Source organism: Echeneis naucrates, chromosome 14, assembly GCF_900963305.1.
Source record: "Echeneis naucrates chromosome 14, fEcheNa1.1, whole genome shotgun sequence".
Classification (NCBI taxonomy): domain Eukaryota; kingdom Metazoa; phylum Chordata; class Actinopteri; order Carangiformes; family Echeneidae; genus Echeneis; species Echeneis naucrates.
In genome coordinates this window covers 8,168,828-8,191,901 of record NC_042524.1, presented here as the reverse complement: position 1 = coordinate 8,191,901, position 23,074 = coordinate 8,168,828, and the positions used below count along the sequence as shown (strand labels likewise).

Genomic DNA, 23,074 nt, shown 5'->3' with positions numbered 1-23,074 from the left:
TGCAACTTTCTCTTCCTTCTTCGTGGCTTCTCTAATCAAACCTCGTGAATCCAACAGACACAGAGAGCGTCAGATCCTTTTCCATCAAGCACAAATATCTTCTACAGTAAATATCCAAGTTTCTCCTCAGACCGGTGTATTAAATGCGAAAATGCCTTTCTCGGTTAATGTTAATATCCGCCCCCACCTCCTCTTCCTCCCACCCTCACCCACCTCCTCGTCCCTCCTCTTCATTCTCTCAAAAAACTCTTCAGGTTTTTTTTTGTGTGTGTGTGTGTGTGTGTGTGTGTTTTTTTGTTGTTTTTTTTTTTCCCAACTGAGCGATTCAGGCTGAGGCGGGCGCAACCGCACTAGAGGGGGAAGTCAAGTCGTGCCGGACTGGCGCGGTCTCCTCGCTCGGTTAACAACCCGAAAGGAGACCCGATGCGCGTTTAGCCATGTTTTTCTTTGTTTGTTTCTTTTTTCCTTTTTTTTTTTTTTTAAATATATGAATGATGGAATATGTTGATCTTAAAAGTTGACCAGGGATTCCTAGTTGTGGGGTGTCTGCGAGGCATGGCTTTCATTTTAACTTGCTTCTTTCTGTCTTGGTGAGTATGGCAACTCTTTCTCTGCATGTTCTCCCACTTTTACGCACGGCCGGAAAAACAGAGTGCGGGTGGATGCTGCAGAGGAGAAACTATATTTTTTAGAAACTGTTTTATCTTGTTGGACTCTTTTTTTTTTCCTCATTAGTGCCTTTGTACTTTAGTTTCAGTGCGGATAGTGTTTGGGGGAATCAACACGGTGAGACCAGCATCTATTTGGATAACATCACACGCATATTGGATAGATTACTGGATGGATATGACAACAGGCTGCGACCTGGATTTGGAGGTATGCTCATGACTGTATAATATTACGTTGTGTCATATTAGCTTCATAATTGACTGTTCGAGTTCGCCTTTTGTTAGAAGATAAAGTTTTACTCCAGCGGTAGTCGGTGGCACATTATCAATTAGTATTTGTACAGTAATAGTTAAACGCTATTCTTTTGTACAGTGGTGACTAATTAAACCATTAATTACCATTAAATGAGTTGAAACTTGAGAATCAACTTCATCAACATCATGCTCTATTTTTTATTTTGCTGTTTTTGATTAAAGAAATGTGATTTAAAATGCTCATTGTATGAGCTATACATTAAATCGAGCTTTACTCTGAACTGCTTTATGTGTAGAAAAAACATGTCCGATCCAAAGTTGTTGTTTGTGTCTGTGTAAAAGCAACGACTTATCCATCTGCTGTAGGTCCAGTTACAGAGGTTAAAACTGACATCTTTGTCACCAGCTTTGGACCTGTGTCAGACGTTGAGATGGTATGTAAACCTCACTGACCACTGAATAACTGATGCACAGTCTGTTTAACTGATGTCAGTCTACATGCGTTCATTTCATCGCTTATGAACAATTTCATTTTCATTTCATCAACATATGAGAGAATATGTATAGTTTTCCCGTACAACTCTAGAGCTTGAAGTCGTGGCTCTACCAGCCTTCATTATTCCAGCATTTGGGCAGGATGTCATTAGTGCAGCTTAGCATTTTAATCTGGTTGACAATCCCCCATCAGAGAGGGAGAGAGCGAGATCTGGCTGATGTTGGGATAGGATAGGCTGGCTACTCCTGTCATGGGATAGGCTGAGCACTGTATGTTTGTTGTACTCTTTAGGATTGAGGCTTTAGGTACTATCACAGCATCTAAAGCCTACTTGAATTATGCTGAGAAAAACTCCACTGTGAGGTATGTAAACAACTGTGTGGAGCAGCAAGGCCATCCACTCAATCTAAGAGCACCCAGGATGGACTCATATTGTAGCCTGTGGATCGAATAGTATGTATACATTTAGACGGAACAATATAGTTTTCCATCTACTTGTCATAAAAGTAATTTCATTTCAAGACTTAGTCGGCCATAAAAAAGAGATCAGATGTATGAAAATCTTTCAGCAAATACTGGTTTCATTTCTTGATTGTAAAATTTATAAATAAGCACTAACCTAACTTTTAAAATGCTATCCACACTGGCAGCAATTACACAATATTCCAGAAATGGTAAAAATAACTCATCAGATTGCCAGTGCTCTATCCTGCAGGTTCCAATGTAACTCAGCTCAGTAACCCATCTGCCATTCTCTCTGGGGTAGTGGAGATAGTAGCAGCAGGAGCAGAAGCAGCACCAGTAGTAGGAGTGACTGTAATAGTAGTAAATAGGTCCTTAACCGGTTCTCTAACCCATGTCCAGGAATACACCATGGACGTGTTCTTCCGTCAGACATGGATTGACGAGAGGTTGAAATTCGATGGTCCCATAGAGATCCTGCGGCTCAACAACCTGATGGTCAGCAAGATCTGGACTCCGGACACCTTTTTCCGGAATGGCAAGAGGTCGATCTCTCACAACATGACCACCCCCAACAAGCTGTTTCGCATCATGCAGAACGGAACTATCCTCTACACCATGAGGTAACAGTGCTGGACCGTGAGCTCCAAGCCCAGCCAAGACCGGAATAGAGCGCAGACCTGGAAAGCAAATCAAACAAACAAGCATCCAAGAATATGCACAGACATGAAAAAGAAATGAGGGATGCCATTCCAAAAAAAAAAGACATGTGCCATCTGATATTGAAAACAGCTTGAAAAGCAATTCAAACAAACATGACTCCAGCTTTGTTCCAAAAGGACATATTTAGGATGAAAAAAATGCCTCAATTTTACTGATGGCACAGAAACAGATTTATAAAAAATTTATCACATTATCTAAGTGGATCAACTTTGCTTAAAAATAGTTGATGAAATTCAAGCGTTTTGTTTTTTTTTTTGTAGTTGTTTTTTTTTAATCCGTCTGAACTTCTGTATCTGAGTCCTTTACGATTTTCTTTCTAATAGGAAATGATGTATTGCCATAAGACAATTACTACCCATCCATCAAATGCTTTTTTGTGTGTCAGCCATTGTTCAGTATGGACCCACACTAACTGGATCCAGCAGTCATTTCTTAGCCTGTAACTGGGTGTAAATCAAACCCATTTTTCAACTCGTCTCTCTTCTGCTGACAGATTAACTATAAATGCAGAGTGTCCCATGCGTCTGATGAACTTCCCGATGGACGGCCATGCCTGCCCACTCAAGTTTGGGAGTTGTGAGTTTGTTTATTTTTTGCTAAGCCTCATTGCTCTGACAGATGGTGTCACTCTCCAGTTATCACTCTGTCACTGTGTAATTGACTGCCTGACAGGATGTAATCAAAGATTTCAATGTGAAATGTCACACAGTACATCAGGGGAACTTTCAAGTCTTTATATGACCCAATGACTTTTTTTTTTTTGTACAAATCAAATTCTAATAAGATGGTTACCACTCTAAGGTCAGTGTGAGAAAGCAATGGAGGATCCTGGGAGTGACAACTAGCCGCCTCAGTAAACTACATATGTGGGATAACTTTGGAACATAAGGTGTGAAAAATCATCCTTGGACAGATTTAATTGAGAGAAAAGGTAGATAACAGTCACAATTTACATTGCAGCCCACATACCTTATTATTTCTGTGTTATGTAAAATGCATGTTGTAGGTTTTCTCATTAACACATTATTGTAATGTGTGGGAGAAAAATGCGGTATAGAAGAGGGGAGGGCAGTTCCATCCTGACTTCAGGGATTTATTATCATCCTTACACTTCACTGAATAATTCTGAAGATCACTATCGGTGAAATTTGGACCTTAGCATGTAGTTTTGTATGAACGCACCTTTCTGAAGAACAAAGTTAGGGATGGTTTTGATTGTCATACAAGGAAGGTAAAAATGAAAGTGGACTAAATATGGTTCATTTTGAATGTGGAAAGTGTATAAAGTGTACCAAAAAAAAAAAAAATTCCAATGTACAATTTATTTGTTACTCTCATGACTCTCACTAAATCAAGTGATTTGTTTCTATTACCATGAAAGATGGTGGTGCACTCAAAAAATCTGGGTAATCAAGTCAAGGATAACAGTAATGTTCTAGTTTAACGTCTTTACTTTTGGGAGTGCACACCATAAAGTGTGTTTTATTTTTATTTTTTTTAAGCCATAAACAAAGAGGCGGTACAAATCTTTGTCCTTCTGTCTGTTATTCTTTCAAAGTGACAGAGTTTCCACATTTTATGCCCTAGACCCTTAAAAAAAAATAAGAAAGAAATGAAATGATGGCCATGTTTTAACAAGGTTCCTCCTCCATCCCTTTCAGATGCTTATCCCATCAGTGAGATTGTGTACACATGGAAGAAGGGTCCTCTGTCCTCCGTCGAGGTGCCACAGGAATCATCCAGTTTGCTGCAGTACGACCTCATTGGTCAGACTGTGTCGAGTGAGAGGCTAAAGTCAAATACTGGTGAGCAAAGACCCTCAGACATATGATGAAGAATGTGCTGGATCCAGTGCCGTGTGGTGACTGGTTATTATTATGATGCAGTATTCATAGCATTGTTTAGTTTGTCCTTCTGATATTAACAAAGCACTCATTATTGTCAATGTCATCATTCTTTCACATTTGTCAATTAATTCAATAATAATAATAATAATAATTTGCAGCCAACGGAAACTCAGACCTTGTTTTTTTGTCATCTCAGGTGAATATGTGATCATGACTGTCCACTTCCACCTGCAAAGGAAAATGGGCTTCTTCTTGATTCAAACCTACATTCCCTGTATTATGACTGTGATCCTGGCTCAGGTCTCTTTCTGGATTAACAAGGAATCCGTTCCAGCTCGAACCGTGTTTGGTAAGATTTCCTCCTCACTTAACTCATATGCTGTAAATCTTAAGCCAATTTTCGAGTATTTTTAGTGGAAAGAGGGGAGGACACATAGTGCACATTTCATGAATGTTTTAATGGAATCGTTTAGAAAATTCTCATTTCAGCTGCCAAAATTTCCGACAAATATTGTCTGGCAGTTAAGTGAGACTCTTGTCTTTGTAGAAAAAGCATTTTTCCCAGTTGCCATTTTTGCATGATTGCAATCACGTAGATGTATAATTTGTATGAGAAATGTAAGTCAGATCTTTCCATTTAACACAACAACTCTGGTGCGCCATCATGTTTTACATGATCTGTGGAGTCTGAGTTTTACATGCTGCTAGAGTTTCTAAAAAGTTTTTAAGCTCTCCACTTTGTTTCCTTCAAGTTACAAAAACTCAAATATTTATTTATTTATCGACTCACCACTCACTCTTTAACCCCAATGTGACTCTAGTTTTGGAAACTTTAAGCAAGCAGAGTCAGCATTTACAGCCCTCTGGTTGTTTTTTGCTGGACAGAATGATCTTTAAAATACAGCCTCATGTAAGGAAACAAAGACAGACATAGTCATCACAGTATGATTTCACTTTTCTTCTTTATCTATATTCCTCTTCCACTGTGGTGGCTCACAATTAATTGAGAATAAATGTCCTGTTTGAAATTGGTCATGCAAGGGCAGAGAGGGGGGAGGATGTTTGCTTGGCCCTCTTCTGAGAGCTCACAGGTTCCGCTTGCTCACATTACATCACGCTACAGTTGCCACCAAGCTCTAGCCTCGGGACCAGAGAGACTCTGGAAAAAAGAGAGAGAGAGTAAAAGGAATGAAACAGGCAAAAAAGACAGAGGCTAAACAAAATGAGGAAGTTGATTGTGTGTGTTAATTTACGTTCACCCCTTGTGTTAAAATTCAACACGCCGCAGCTGATCGCACTGCCGGCCCTTGTAGATTGTGGTTCTGCGGTCTGTTTCGTCTTTGGAAGTAAGTCAACCCTCCAACCAGCTCCTTCACATCTTCAGAGGAGAGATCCTGATCATTAGCATTTGCGTGGAAGACAAAGCCCCATGTGGAAAGCACATCTGTAGCAACTCATTAACCTCACTCGGGGGTTTAGTCTTTGGATCAGCTATAGCTGAAGAAGAGCTCTGGGTGATGCAAAGCATGATGGGTATTTTTGGAAGAGGTTAAACAGAAAAATCTTTTTTTCTTTTATATTCCAAAAAAACACAACAATTATATTAATGAGTTAAAGCAGTTGGACTTAGAGTAGGTAGTCGCTGAGAGGATGGGAAGAGGAAACTGCTATATGGATGTGTTCCGCCCCGACAGTATATGAAGTAATTGTATGCTGTGTGCTGGATCGTCAACAACCTCTCTAAAAGCTGAAAGTCCCTTGAGCACAAGTCTCACAGACTTAATTGAGTGTGGCCTAATTTGTACCTTGCTTTTTCCCCCTTATAAAAGCACATAAATGCCCCAAGCATTTAATTTCTATCCTGTCTTTATACTTCATCTCCATTCCTCCTACACTCGTTCGTTCTTTCTTTCTCGTTCACCTCCCTCCTACCCTGACAGACTTTCATCTGCAATCGTTTAACTTGTGCTTGAGTTTGAGGCAGCCGGCGAAAGTGGTAATCTTTCACTGCTGAAGTGGTGTGTAGAACATGCTTTTGAGACGTTATTAGGAGTTTTAAATCCCCCATGAGATCCCGGGCTGCTAATGAAATGTGCACAACTAGCGCCGTTTTAGTCAAAGCATGTACAGCAGTGTTCAACGGCCCCCTTTTCCTGCTTGCTTTAGCTTGATGAAAGTGAATTAGATGTGTGATTTGTTTATGGGCCATTAGAGGAGATGGTCACTGTCAGCATCTTTATCCGACTAAATAAGGAAGGAATCTGAGACTGTGGAAAATCCTTATCCAGCGATTAAGAGATGTTTTTCTGTTGGCAAAACTCAACTACGTATTTTTGGCAGGTTGTTTTGATAGTTTGACGATTCAAAGGATTCCTTCATATGCACCTGCCAGAGAGCTTTAGTGAGGTCCAAACTGTCACATATCCCAGAGACGTTATGAATGGCTTCACATCGATGCAGTCTTTTCTACGCTTTGAGGAAATGCTTGAAGCGGTTCTACCAGTCTCTGCTTTCATTCGCAGCCACAGCCAGAAGGTTAGAGGTACCAGGGCTAAAAAAAGATGTAGTGCAGTCTGACTTCAGCTAATAGAGATATCAAAAACCTTTCCCAATACAATCTATCCATCAATGCATCCATACATGTTCCTTTCCTTCATCTTTTTCAGCTTTCTGTCATCTTAACCATCGCCCATATTGTGTAATAAATCAGCAAATTTTTAACAAGTTTTTTGTGGCTTTTGTTTGCTCATCTCACTGGACAGCTTTCTGGAGAGTGTTTACAGGTATTTGGTCTCTTTTATAGGTTTGCCAGTGCAGCGGCACGGGTTAGTCTACTTACGGACAGATTAGCATCCCCTGAAGTGACTTTTTGGCAAACCTCGCTGAGCTGAAATGGCACATGGCCTGACACTCTAGTTATATGCCATGAAACAGAGCCGCTGCCATGTGCCCAACATTCGGAATATCTCTCGCGTGTACACTGTGATACTCCATGCTTTTATTCCTTTGTCATATAAAAGATATATTTACTTTCTCTATTTCCAATATTTAACCAAGCATCTACTGTAAAAGTTTGAGTCTCAGAATGTGTCACTCCATCCAAGTGAGGAAGGAAAAGCCACAATATCAGAAACATTGCAGTGGTCTCTGTATCATATCTGGAGCACTGTGTCTTATTAATACTTGGTGCTTCAGTGGCTATCATCACTACCACGCTGTAGTGATCACAGACGTTATTTGCCAGATGGTAATATTTTGCTTAGAGACTTGAAATGGCAAATTCCAAAGAGATGGTGCTGCTTTGGGACCTGATAGATTTGATGAATGTAGAAATAACTTCAATGTTAAATAACAGCCTGAATGGTGGATAGTTACCACTTAAGGTTTTTTCTTGTTCTCATGTGTGTTTGTGCATCTGGAGTATGTGTGCCCAAATCAAGCTGATGTCTGTACTCTCTCATAATCAAGCGTCTGCATTGTTATTCACTGACAAATATTTCAAAGGCCTTCAGTCATATTATGGCATCTCAGAAATGACAGAAATGCAAAATTAAAAATCAAATCACATATATACATACACACATGCATTTATAAACAACACATCTAAGTTTATCTGAGAGAACATGGAGTATAAAAGGCTCAAGTAAATATGAATATGAAAAAGCATTGTCCCTCTATGCAGTGTGGCATTTTTTTTATAGGCTCATAATTATCATTGTAACACATTAAGAATCATGTTCGGGAGACTAAATGACTAAAGTTGTGACTTTTTGGGGAATTGTATGCTGTTTCAGTTTAAATACAAAGCAAAGCTAACCATCCCCAGGGTGTACATTCATATTTAATACACAGACATGAGTGATGAGGTTTGATTTTATCATACAACTGTCCACAATGAAACAAATTAGTCTAAAAATTTAACAATAAGTACAACATATCACCACAAAACAACAAACCAAGTCAATCAATCACAGTACCATAAAAATATAAAATGGAAAATCTAACTCCTCTCCCTCCTCCCTTTGAAGGTATCACCACTGTCTTGACCATGACAACACTCAGCATCAGCGCCCGCCACTCCCTACCTAAAGTTTCTTACGCGACAGCCATGGACTGGTTCATTGCCGTTTGCTTTGCCTTTGTCTTCTCCGCCCTGATTGAGTTCGCCGCTGTGAACTATTTCTCCACCCTACAAGCCAATCGGGAGATGCGGAAGGCGGCAGCCATGAAAGCAGCGGCCCAGGAGGCGGCGGCCACAGCAGCAGCTGCAGCTCCAGCTGTGGCCACAGGGAACGATGGAGATGTTTCCTCTGTAAGTCTCCTCATCTTCTTCTCAGTTGTTGTGCTGGTTTGCATCAGTAAATGTGGTCTGACATGAGGTTTAAAACCTACATGCTAAAAAATTCTGATGAAGCTTCAGAAGGGAAACTGTGTCAGACTGATCAAGATTATTCTTCTACCATCATCCCTTTCAAGGTTGTGCGAATAGTAAAAATGTATAGAAGGTGGCATGAAAATGTGGCATTGCAACGCATTACCCTCAAAAAAACACAGCAGGTTTGAAGTTGTGCTGTAGGTCACAGGCTCTGGTCAAATTACTGGTGTTAGGAACTGCAGTGAGCTGCATGTGATTTAAAAAAAAAAAAAGTAATCAGAGCAGCTGCTGCATTCACAGGAAAGGCAAGAGGCCTCAGATGTCATAATTACACCCTTCTACACTTACTCATTAACTCACTCCACTCGATAAATTTTTTTTTCCTCACCCGACATCCACACAAATCTAAACACAGCATTAAACCAACTTTACACAGGGATTTTAACTGTATGGTTCTCTGAGAACTCTTTTCTATTACTTTTTAAACACACAATAAATTGCTTTTTGTAGAAAGTCCAAAAGGCCTACTGAGGTGAACTCTGAAAATCTAACCACGCACACCTGTGGTCTAACAATAAGAATGTACCACCACATGAACATTAAAATGCATTGAAGCATCTATATAAAATGGTGGTTTAGTATGAGTGGGATCAGGCTGATGAAAAGCTAAACCCTTTTAGTCTAGATTTTGTTAAAACGGCTCCACAAGTCATAGTATTTTACATACAATTAGTGTTTGCCCTGAAACCTGTAACATGGATGTAGAGATTCCAAAAGCATGTGTGTGATTTTTATATTAAGCTTGCTTTGACTGCGTTACAGCTCACAGAGGAAGGGTTGTGATTATTGCAAAAGTTCTCGACTGAACATATATCCTGCATGTGTGTATCCTTTGGTACGGAGCTTGGGACATGAATTTGTATATGAACTGTCCCTGTCAACTCATGATATATCTAATTCTATGCCTTTCATCTTTACGGTTTGATCTGCTCACTTCGTCTCTTTCTAAGCTTCTCTCCCTCTCTGTCAGTCTTTCTGTCAGAGTCCAGCCTTTGCCTTCATATAACAATTTCAATTTCCATTCTCTCTTAAATTGTACTTGCTGCTCAATTGGTATGACACACAAAAATATCCATGCTTCAAGAGCATATGAATTATGCTAGAATTGATATTGCATGTATGACTGCACAAATACATTCCTGTCACAAGTTCCACATGTGTTCATTTTATACATTAAACATGTAGTATATATGCTGTCAAAGATAGGTGCGTGTTGACAGGTTAGTCATTATCTGTCTGGGTTGTGTTGAGTTGTAAGAAACAGGTCTCCTGGACATACAACAGAAACATATCACTTGGTTTTCTTCTTTCATCTTTGGGATTTCATATTGCAAACGCTTTCACTCTTAACTTCATTGCTTTTGGTTGTGGAGTCAGTTTGCTGAACAATTTGTTCTCTTCTCTACTTTGTGAATTTAAATATTCTCAAAGTGTGCTTTTCAGATGTGTTGATGAATGAGGTTGTGCTGGAGTTGTGAGGCTGAGAGGTTTCACTGCTCTAAGTTGTGGTTTCATTGGTTTTATATCCACAAAGCACTGACTTGAAATGGAGAGCAGGAAATTTCAGTTGACTTTCTGACTTCCTCCGTAGTCCTTCTGTAATGTCTCTTCATTCTCCTGTGCACACATTTGCTTTCTTGCATTCACAGATAGGCAGTGCAAACAACACATATTATATGATCTTGCTCTTATCCTCCACCTCATCCCAGAGAAAATCATAATCTCACTCGCGTCACATATGTATGCATGCCCCCCCCCCCAATATGCACAGACAGAAAAACGAAACCAAAATTCATTTAACATTATCCATCTTCTTCTGCTCCTTCTCTCAAACTCCCTGCTGTGCTCTTCATGTGAGCCCTCTGTTCTCTCTTGACACGCAAAACACACTCTCCTCCTGTCACTCACTCTCTCATACACACACACACACGTACATCTTGGCCATCCCTTTTTTTTTTGCCTGTTGTGGTTCAGTGTGAATGTGCTGGCCACATACACACTGAACCACAACAATCTCCACTTTATCCACGCTTGTCCTCTCATTCCCACACAAGGACACACGTCCGCACTTAATCTCCAGCACACACTCCACCACGTATACAGGGACCTACATAGGCACGCGTGTAATCTCCAGCAAATTATGCCCCTTACATTCATACAATTCGCCCCTAACAATGTCTTATCCATCCCTCCGTCTACAGTATATCCATCCATCCATCCCTCTCTCCTAGTCCTTTATTCTGCCCTGTAACTGTGTGATAATCACAGAGAGTGACAAGAGGAGACAGCCAGTGGCTCCATGAACGATGTTGTCAGAGATTATGTAAGAGCCATAGATTAAGGGAATATCCATCAGATCACTACAGACTCACAAGAAGGAGGGCACCCACTACAGTGACATGGAGTGGGGGGTGTGAGAGCTGAACCAATCCATTTTTCAGAGGCAAGACAGAGAGATGGGTGGGGGGGGGTTTACTTTTTGTCTTTTGTGAGTGTATGCATGACACTGAGAGAAAGATAGAGAGAGAGTGGGAGGGATGCATCATGGAAAATGACTGCTTTCACCAAATATGTAGGAGGGAGGACTCTTCATTACACAGAGAAAAAGGGGGAAAAAACAATGGTGTATCACTGGGAATGGAAATAGCCATGCCTCAGTCACGATTTCAAACACTACGACCTGTTATGGCTGTGAAGTAAAGGCGTGACCGGAACAGGAATTTCACTACAACAACAAAGTTAAATGGTTCATTTAATGAATCAAATGTACAAACTGTAAACACAAACGGGAATGGGTCGTTTATCGGTGAGTGTCGAGGCTGCTGCTTCCATTGTCAGTGGTATGTGTGAGTAGGCAGTACAGTGCGTGGTGCAGGAAATTAGCAGAAAACAAAAGAGATGTAGGAGCAAATAAAAGGAAGCCAGCCACAGGTACCGGTGTAATCATCAGCTTGCTGATCACTGCTTGGGTAAAAGAAACATCCTGATTAAAATGGGACAGTTGTGCTTTTTAAGCATTGGTCCTCGTAATTAGACTTTGTGAATTCTAACTTTTTAAGATGAGACAAGAGAGCTGAAAACAAAAATTGTCATGTACCAAGCTGGACTGTAAAATTGCCATTTGAAACTTTACTTTCGTTTACATGTTTCTAACCTAAACATAGTGCATCATTTTCTTCCACATAAGCCTTTTTTTTTTTTTAAACACCATTTTGTCATTTTAGTCATCTTTTCTCCAACCATTTGATTGCACATCGCTACATTCACTAATGGCGTGAAACTGAGGGACCCCCCTTCATGATCAGTAGATGTCAGTTTTATTAAACATCTCATTTGGTGTCTTCGATGCACTCTCACTCAGCAGGAAAGTGTATGGTTGTCGCTAATGTGCGAGTGTTCTTGTGCACTAGTTAATCACAGCATTCCACAAACCAAAAAAAAGAAAAAGAAAAAACAAAACATTAAAATGTTGTTTTCCACATTCTAACCAGCTCTTTAAATTCCATTTCCATAATCCAACAGGTGTCTGCTGTCTGCTTGGTAGAATAAAAAGCAAATTTTTCATTTCAATATTTAATCTTTAACATCACTCTCTCCCTGGGGAACCATTTTCTCATTCCAAGGACATATGTTCTGTTTTGACTCTGGTGTTTCAATTGGAGATGACTGTCACCACTCACAGATTTGCAAACAGATTAATGTTCTCACCAGAATTTCTGGCAATTTTTATCAGCTCTGAAGTGACTATATTTCAGTTCGTCAAGCTGGAATGGCAGCATTTATGACTAAGAAATAGGAGAAAAAGATTTAGAGTGTTGATTTCTATGTTGTTTTCTACTCTAAATGTTCAGAGTACAGTGCAGTGCATGTTTAGGGATGATATAAAACACTTTATTAGCACCTATAAGTAGTCTGTTTTTACACTTGCCGGTTTTATGTCATCTTTCACTGGCTGCAGTATGTGATGAATGTGTCTGACGCACAAACAGAAACCAGTAAAACATGGTTTAGCATTTTTAACTCTAACGCCACAATCATTTTTTTGTGCTTTCTAAACCTCAACAATGGAACATAATGGTGTTTTTTCCCTGCTTCAAATCCACTAATAAAAAAAAAAAAAAAAAAGATTTACATACAGATATCCATCTGCACCAGCTCCTAATATTCATCCACAAGCGTAAGTAAACCCACTCAACACCCACAGAGATGAACCTACATGCACTTACTCCCATGCCAGACATATTGATAGTGTGCAGTTATTGTAACCTTACTTCACACACACAGCATCGCACACTGTAAACACACTTACATGTATCCCCCACCACCCACTCACACGTGAATATTCACACCCTGACTTGATATCCACATATCCATCAGCCAGTGCCCATCCTCCCAGTGTGAAAGTCGTCGTGTTGAAATCCAGAGCAGTGGATAAAGAGAAGAGGAGCTGATCCCTCTGGGATTTGACCAAGGAAGAAGCCAACCAAGCCTGTTGTCATTATCAAAAATAGCTTGAGTATTGGATCAGCTGCACGTACAGTACATAAAGTGCTCCACGTTCCACACAGGCAGTGCATGCAACGTGCACTCAAAGCACAAGAAAATGACAACGTTGTAATTATCTGGAGTTTTGGGCACAATTTGTAGCAAAACACAAATATACTTTTGGGATCGGATACCTTTTTGAGCTTGAATCTTCAGTATTTAAATGAACCTTTCACATGGGCAGCAATTCAACAGGAAGAAGTGATTCTTTAATTCAGGGGACATTTTTTAATTCAGTGTTGAGTGATCTTACTGTCAGGACCATCTGCTACACCCCATGTCACCCCCCAGCTCATCCTCTTTTAAATACCTTATCTATTTCTTTCCACACCTTTTTCATATACCTTAAAGAAATTTATGAAGACTGAAGAGAATTGAGAACTTCATGTCAGTGTGACATCGTGTTTTTCTCTTTACTTTACTGTGTTTGTCATACTCTGCACTTGCCAACTATCAGCTCGATACCAGACTGAAGAAGTGTTGTGTTTTAGAAATACCAGGGATTACAGTTTCATGGTGCAACAGAAGTAAAGAAAGATACTGTGTGTCAGAGTTTCACAGTCAGTGTACGTACGATTTCTTTCATCCGTGGACCTTAAGTTCAGATATGGAACAAACTCAGAGACCCAAAAATTTACTGTATGGATTTTTTTTGCTGTTATACGTTTCCTTGGTTGAGGTTGCTGTTGGAATCAAACAGCTTTAATCTTTTAACAAACATCCTGTAATTTTCAATATTTAACTGTACATTCACAGTTGGATGAAACTGCAAATTTTGTGAAATGAATAACAAGGACTTATCTTGTAATTTTTTTAGACTGGCCACAGTGCTCTTTTGGAAGTGTTCCCCTCAGGATTGTAACAGTAATAGTTTTCTCAACCTGTAGAGGGACATGTAATCCTGTAGCCTCACAAATCCAACCTTAATCTTGCAAGATCAGTTTTAGTTTTTTTTGTTTTTTTGCTCCAAGACTCTGGTTTGGAAAAACAAACATTGTGTACTGAGCAAGTCCAGCAGCGAAGTTGGACAGGTCAATTTGTTATGTCTCCAAACACTTATGAGTTGATATTTATTGACTGTTATGCGCATTATTCTGCAAAAAATAGTTTACTAGAGAATCTGGAACTGGCTTTGGCTCCCACATACTTCTAAACATGTCATAAATATGTGTAAAAGAGAACAAGTCTTAAAAACATGAGGATAATTTATAACATTTTTGATAATATTTCTCTTTAATTGCTCATAAGTCTTAGTTTTGGTTGTAGTATTGCAGTATTATAAATCAATTGAGCCATCAAGGAATAGATTTAAGTTCTATTTCTGTTGGTCCTTCTGGCAATAGAAGATTTTAAACAATCTTTTTTTGTCTTAAAAAAAGGATTTCACTGTTTCAGTCCCCTTCGCTCGCATTCTCTGACTCTACCTACAGGCAACGTGATGTACTTTGACCCATTTCCCACATGTGTGTTCCTGTTCTCTCTAACACACTATTTCTATTTTACAAGTACGGGAGCAGGGAGCATGTGCAGAGATCACACTGGTTTACTGAAAGTTGATGAGGCATAGCGATAACCATGTGTCAAAATACTGAGTCTCTTGTTTAATGTGTGTCGCCTGCTTCCCACAACTGCATCAATCTTCATGAAATGGGCTGAGAAAAACATCATTGATTTCTTTTGTTGGTCTTAATCACTGTGGTGCTCATTGGTATTCTGGACGTAGTTTTTGCAGAAACGCAGAAACATACACACGCACTGATCGACTCACAGCTGTGCAAATTTGGCACCGACATCAGGGTACAACAGCCCAACACCAGCTTCATTATTAATGCCCCCATATTACATCATGCAATATTCCCTTTTATGTAAATTTCCTCTCAGTTTCTGTAATTTTCCTCTTTGCCTCTCCAAGGTGGATGCCAGCAGTGTGCTGAAGAAGAGGATGAACTCTGCTCCCCTCTTCGACCGCCCTGCCAAAACATTTCCCAACCCACCTGTCAATGCCCAAGCCTTCCTACAGCAGGGCTCAGCTGTACCGGCCAACAATGTTCTGACTGGCACCAGCATCATTGACAAATACTCCCGCATTCTCTTCCCGCTTTCGTTTGGCGCCTTCAACCTGGTCTACTGGATCGTCTATCTCACCAAGGACACCATGGAGATGTCCAGGTGAACAGATGGCATGACTGTTACAAATATTTCCAACATTTGTTTTGTTGCACATACAGCACAGGGCGGCATTCATTGCATAAGTCAGAGAGTAATGGTGCGACTATTTTTGTGCTCACCGAATATAATAAATACAGTAAAGCTTACACAGCATTATCCGGGCTACTGCAAAGCACATTGTGCATATCCTGTACTTGTCTGCAGGTCGGTCATAATATAACATATAATGCTCGGGATTAAACTCCTCAATCCAATTTTTAATAGCAACAACTGTGGGAATTTAAAAATCATATCAACATATTATCACTATGACTACTACTACTGTAAAATTAATCTTCATTAAAAAAAAGATAATAATGATGATGTTGACGATAACACACAGTGATAACACACCCATTACATTAGAATTCATAACTAAAAATCCCAAAGGTGCCCGTATTGGCCAGAGTAAAAACAAAAACAACTACACTTTGACATTGAGCTCAGGCAACATCAGATTTATCTTGGTGTAAAATTTAAATTTTTTGAAATGAATGAAAGCTTGTTCCTGCAGAAGAAATGAATTGTACGCAGAGAGGCAGACATGAAGATGATCACTGAGCATATGGTATGATGCTTTCTTTACTATTATGTTGAGGCAAAAACCCCTCATGTTAGACTCTATATATTAGACTGTTCATCGCATCTATAATAAAGCGTGACAATTAGTCATCAAACCACACATGACATGGTTCAGATTCTTCTCAAAGACAGTACAGTACAGTTGTACTTGGCTTTGTTCATCAGCTATTCCTTTGTGTTCTTATGTAAGATTGTGTATGTGTGTCATATGGCTTTTATGGGAAAGTACAGTAAGCTATGTATCTGTATCCGTCTTTTTGTTAACCAGCCAGAGATCTTATATTATTCAGTAGCCACACAAAGCTCCCAGCTATAATAATTTACCATGCACTTTTTACAAGTGTGGCAGCAGGGCTTAGAGATCCCAGACTTCAGTAGTTAAGCGATAATTGCAAAACAAGACCACCAGGCAACAGTGGCAGGCTCCCTATTCTGCAGTCTGCATGTTTTGCGATGTGGATGGCACTCAAAAGAGCCAGCGGGCTCCAATACTGTTAGCCTGTAGGTATCTGCTCTCTACACACAGTAAAATATGCCATAAATGTTGGGAAGATATATATATATATATATATATATATATATATACATATATATATAGCATTGAGCTCAATGCTAATATATTTTCGGAGGTATTTAATACCATACTACAATAAAAATATGAAACCAATATTTGAGATACTCTATCCTGGACCAAAGTGGCCAGTTTAAAGCTGGCTTTCTCCTGACAACTGACAAAACGTGAACGTGAACCCAAAGATGGGTTTAATGTTGGCAGACTGTCTGTCTGTTCATACGTGAACATGGGGAACATGAGGTTCGAGATTGACTGAGATCATGCTGTTTCACTGTGCAGAAGACAAAGTCTATCTCTGACATAAGATAAATATCCATTAATGCTCACCTTTACACAAACTATCACTTTAAAGTCATCTAAACCTGCTTGATGAAGGTTTAGATGAAACCTGAGCACCTGAACTGGGAGCTTTTTGCTGTGAGGTGACGGAGCTGATCACTTCCCTGCCCCCATTCTATCTTTAAATGATCCAAGAGCATATCTGTGAGCTGGTGTATGATATTAATCAAGACACCAAAAGAACTTTGGCTGAATGAGCAAACCAACAGAGCAGCTATTGTGGCTTTCAAGGTGACTTGTGGAGACTAAACGGAGCTCGTGTTTTTCATATGTATTTGATAAACTGAGATATACATGGCTCACAGTTCTTATTGAGAGCAGTCCTCATAGCATTGTTATTGTTATTATATAGTTGAAGCAATATTTCTGTCAACGATTTTGATGACCTCAAGAGCTACATCTCATATGTTACTTCTGCTCAGGGTTTGATGCTGTGACAGAAGTGTGTGTGTGTGTGTGTGTAAGTAAGTTTGTGTGTGTCACAATCATATGCTCTCAACAGATGCATACGCCCCGTTGTGCATTTATGTGCATACAATCTGCGTGCATCATCACTCCTGAGGTTTTTCAACTCTGTGGGATCAGCCTCTTTCATTCTCTGTGCTGTTCTTTTTCTAAAAAGGGAAACGGCCCAAGGCCCAAACTCAGACAAGTCAGATGACATGACAGTGTTGGCAGGCGTTGGGATAGCTCTGTGGGACTAACCCTCTTAGTGACACTCTCATAACTGTTTCTATTAATTGATAGGGACTTTAAGTGAGACGCAGATCCTGACAAATAACTGCTAGGGAAGCAGCAGAGTGGTGGCTTTGAGGCGCTGGGAATCAATGGGAATTAGAGGAGGAGAGATGAAATATAGAATAATTGCGTTTTGTCTGTGTGTATTAATGTACATACGTGTATGTGTGCAAAATATGAAGATTTTCGCAAACGCACGCAATATATGACTGAGCAAGAACGGTGACTGGGGGGAGTGATGAAGGGAAAGAGGATGTGATACCACCCGCAGTGCCCCAGAGCAGATAACTGGTTATCCCAGAGGTGTTAGCGCAGCGAGACCTAAGAACAAGACTGATCGTGCTCATATTTACTTTGGCTGCAAAAGGCAAGATGTCAAGCATGAAAGGAACCTGTCACCAAGTAGAATTTACAGCTGTGGTCATTTTAACCCACAAAATGGATGCGAATGAACCAGCTGAAGAATCCAACAGCTACACCAAAGTCCTTTTTATATACAGTGCTGATAAAACTGAGTTAATTGTCTTTGGTTGCCAAAGCTACACTCAAGGGAATTACATCTGGCCAACAGATGCGATGCCCCAACTGCTAAATTTGAAACCAGACCACCAGATACGAGTCTTTCATTCACATATATTGTGACAAAATATAAGAGGATACAGCAATTTGCAAATGATTCTAATGATAGATATTCAAATGATAGATAATTCATCTATTCCACTCTTACTTCAACCAGTCAATGTTATGATTGGATAAGGCGGCGGCATCAGCAAACAATGAGTGAAAAAGCTTTGGGTGTATCACAAAATCTTCTGGATTTGAGGAGAAATTTCCCTTTTTTTGGGGGGGGGGGAATTACCAAAATTTACGAATGTGAGACTTGAGATCAGGCCAAAAGAAGTTCAAATATAAATGACGAAGTATTAAGACAGAGTAACGTGCGTGTGATTGAGCTGTGCTGAACAGTCATTGAAGCCACTGGTGAAAATGAAAGTGTTCCTGTTCAGTGATATCCACCAAAGCTGAATCATCATCCATTGTACAGTGCTTCCCACTTCCACATCACATTTCTCTGCTATTTTTATACTCAGACCACCCCCACAAGTGACCCCTTCATTCTGAGTTAGAGCCACCCTAATCCAAATATCAAAACCAGTAAATAAAAGCATGTAGTCCTCTTCACTCCAGAGAAATAAATATATAGCTTCAGTTGCTTCTAACTGAAAACACGTAGCAGTTCATGCGACGCACTCTTTTTCTCTTTTTGTAGCTTTCATTCTATTATAGGAGGATCTCCAGCAAAAACGAGCTGGCCCAGAAAAAAAGAGTGTCTGTGTGTGTGTGTGAGCACACGGGTGTGTGTCTACTTCTGTGAGGATACAGGCATACAAGTGTATAAATGTGCCATGGCAGCAGTGCCTACCGACTGGAGGCTATTTTAATGAATAGCACCATTCAGGGTGAGACATGAAGGAAACAAATTTGCTGAAAACATTTCCTTCCATGAAGGGCCCCAGCTGGTTGGCTGACTGGTTTCTGGCTGGATGTCAGGCTGATGGGTGTATGTGTGTTACAGTAGGTGCAGCAGGCGATAAGCCTTGCTCCTCTTTATTGCCCATCAGAGTGCCTCGCTTGAAAAACAACTTTCCCGATGTTGCTCATAAATCAAAACCGCTAAATGCTGTTTCCAACTCCAATTCCTATTTTCAACTGCGGGGCCGCAGCCATAACTTTTGTGTAATGATCATTCAATTAAAGGCCAATCGGTCAGGAAGTGAAGACCAATATAAACAGCGATCCCCCAATCTATCATATTTCTCTGTGCGGCCTTGTGGGAATTGCTGCATCCACCTTTGTCACCTTGTCTGTGTGTGTGTCTGTGTGTGTCTGCATGAAGCCCTTTGTCACACCACCTGCATTTATTTGGACATGTGTGCACGCACTCAAGCAAAAAACATGCTGACATACAAATACAACATCTGGGTAAGACAAATTGTTATTACACAAGAAAATGAATCGATGTTCCTGACTACCTATTTACTACATGCTGTCTCTGTCTTCCGGACAGTCCCCACCACTAAATTACTTTCTATACTTCTCACTTTATTTGCGTGTCACTCTCTCGGACACATTTTCTCTTTTACCCCCTTCCTGCCGCTCTCTGCCCCCTCATTTACCTGTGCCCTGCCTCCACTTTAATGAGTCAGGACAGGCCAACACCTACTCAAACTCTACCTCATCTACTCAGCATTAATCATCCAACCATATCGTAGCAAAGGGAAATCTCGTCCCCGTAGGAATGTGCTCTCTATTAGTCTTTTTTATCCACTGTGCAGATGCATGTTGGCTATTTGTTTACTTTGGCAAATGCAGGAAATGTAGCAGGGCAACCTCGCCTCAAGAGAAATGGTCCCTTCACCACAAGGGTCACAAGTTAAGTCACTGCAAGAGCCAAAATGAGTCTGCTGTCAGATTCATGGGCCATCCAGAGCAAGGGACTCTCCTGAAGTCACACTGGGTACAATCCAGATTTGTATGTGCACAGTTTATCACACAGCAGCAGAGAAAGCTGCGGAAATTTGGTTTGGCTTGAAAGGAATGGATTTTTTTTTTTTTTTTTAGGATTTAGTGACACAGGACAAATAAAATGGCAAACTATGAAATTAAATAGTTCTTCTTTTATATTCTGTCTCCAGTTAAGTCCAATAGTTCAGGTCAACCAGCTCTTGTAAAAGATCTGGTCAGTAATATTGTTTTAAGCACTTACTTTCATATGTTTGTATTATCCTACTTCTACTATATAACAGTATAAAACCGAATGATGACTTTGATTCTATCGCTTTAAGTATAATATCTTCAAATTAGTTACAACTACTCTGAGGCTATGAAATTTAGTTTGTTATTCTATATTCAGTTTGAGGAATATTTTGTCACTGCACATGGAGACAGATGCACATTCATATGGAAGCTGTTTAAATGGTTCATTTAAACCAAGCAAGTTAATTTGTACCAATGTAATCACATAATTTTACGACACTAATGTCTGCTTCAATCGATGTACGATATTTAACATGTGACCAGGGTGCTCACTCCTCATCTGAAGTGTCGAAACATTCACACAGTCGAGCCCGAACCCTTTTTCACATTCTGAATGTTATAAATGCTTCTTTGACTTAATTCTTGTGTCTTCTTGTTTGCCCTTTAAAGCACATTGGACACACAGTGCCCACTCTGTCCCCCAATGCCTCCACACCTACTCACCAGCCACAAACAGAACACAACTGGGAATTTTTATTTATTTATTCTCCACTTTTTTTTTCTTTTTTTTTTTTTTTTGCCAGGAGCCATTTAAGTTCTGTGGCTGAAAATGGCTCTCAGCACTGTCAAAAGTGTATCCTGCTTTAACACATGAGGCGGCGGAGGTGGATGTGTGAATTACCTGGCAGAGGTTCCCAGACAAGTTTCACAAGGTCTTTGTGAACACCACTGGCAGCCAGGGAATGAGTAAATTCTGATTTTAAATTCAGCATGGAATTGGCTGAAGACTGAACAGGAGCTTTCCTGTTACATCATACTGATGTTCATCTGTGGACAGATGTGTAGGTGTCTCGATGCATACATGTGTGTGTTTGAATGTGATAAAACATGACCCAAACTGAGGCCATATGTCAGGGTGCTCCTCGTTCTCTTCCTGTCAGTGTGTACACAGCTACCATTTTTCACTAATTCTGCCTTCCTTTCTCCTTTTTGTCTTACAGGGACACCATCTAAACTGAGAGTTTGTCGTCCTGGAAATCACATTCACACACATACACTTTTCTACACTTTCACAGACACACACACACACACACAGCTATACATACACAATGAATAGAAAACAGACGCTTGCCAAGCACTCTTTTATGCCGCCTCAGTGCATTGTATTTCTTTTTAAGTACTCCCTTGGAAAGTGAGTCTTTTGAAAGCAGATGCACCAGCTCCTATTGCCAACTTGACCCAGGAGCTCACACCGTCTGTGCACCAGGATCTGGATCCATTTCAGACAGGTACTACATCTCTCTCTCTCTCTCTCTCTATTATTTCTTTATTTCTTTTCCCCACTATTTAAGAAAAAAAAGCAGATGTCATGGCACTTTTTTTCAGTGCCCGTCCTCTGAGATATTTAACAGCTAAACTTGTTAGGCTGCAGAACCTGAGGCAGAGCCACAACTTTGTTTTACTTGTTCATTTCTGTTTTAATTTCCACACATGAGGGCAAATTTGCAAAGGTATTTGAAATGACAAATCTGTCCCTCGATATTTATTCATTTCACTCGAGGGAGTGGCAGTAACCATTGTGCTTGGTGGATCCAGTGTGACTGACTCTACTTCCTCTTTCCACTCGTCATCTTTCTCCCCACAACACTATTTTTTGCTTCATTGGCTTAATTTCCCTCCACTGATGGAGTACAGAGGATGTGAAAGGAAATCTCCAAAGCGTTTTTATGGTCTGCTTTACAGATACATTGGCCTGGTTGATGATTCAGTGTCACGTTGATATCACTTGACGGAGAAATATGTACGGTACATGCAAATATATATAAATATACTCATACACAACCTGAGATATGCACATGACTTACACTTTTTTTTCCCCCCATTATTTTCAGAATAACGGGATTTTTTTCTTCAAGCTATTCTGTAGACAGTAAACTATGAAAAAACTACGAAACATCAGCGCAAAATTTCATATTTCGCATCAAATTGTTTAATAAAGCTGAAATTCCCATAAAGTAATTTCACATGAAGCTAACAATGTGGTAGATTTTCATAAACTTAATGAATAAATGTTATATATATGAAATTATATACACTACAAATAAAGGCACCCACAAATTTTCAATTGAGCCTGCTTATATGAAAATCTTGATGAGTAATACAGTGACAATAATAATACAACAAGTTAACCAGAAAGGCCATCCCACATTCCTGAAACCTCTAAGCAGGCATCTATAAACCCAACATCTATACAGGGATCCAAGCTCATATCTCAAAGCTAAACATGAGCTCACGTCCGACCTAACTCATCTGTCCTGCAATGAGAAACCAACTGCCCATAAGACAGTCACAGAACGTTTCTTTGGGCTAACTACCTGAGGAGTTTTTTCACAGCAATTCTAGAAACAGTGAACTAATATCTAATAGTAAATGACGTGTGACTAA

At 39.9% G+C, this 23,074-nt stretch overlaps 1 protein-coding gene across 1 annotated transcript; it reads left to right on the top strand.

The window, feature by feature from the left end:
• The first annotated feature begins 501 nt into the window (after positions 1-501).
• On the top strand, positions 502-15,604 carry gabra6b (gamma-aminobutyric acid type A receptor subunit alpha6b). The gene is made up of 9 exons (XM_029518972.1): positions 502-590; positions 752-876; positions 1,290-1,357; positions 2,284-2,504; positions 3,098-3,180; positions 4,266-4,409; positions 4,648-4,800; positions 8,480-8,763; positions 15,344-15,604. Exons 1-9 carry the CDS (start codon positions 502-504, stop codon positions 15,602-15,604), a joined length of 1,428 nt encoding a protein of 475 aa, XP_029374832.1.
• The last annotated feature ends 7,470 nt before the right edge of the window (positions 15,605-23,074 follow it).

Coding starts and splice junctions, on each gene's coding strand:
- gabra6b (XM_029518972.1), top strand. CDS start 502: ATGTTGATCTTAAAAGTTGACCAGGGATTCCTAGTTGTGGGGTGTCTG. Junction 877..1,289: donor GCTGCGACCTGGATTTGGAG/GTATGCTCATGA, acceptor CATCTGCTGTAG/GTCCAGTTACAGAGGTTAAA. Junction 1,358..2,283: donor CTGTGTCAGACGTTGAGATG/GTATGTAAACCT, acceptor ACCCATGTCCAG/GAATACACCATGGACGTGTT.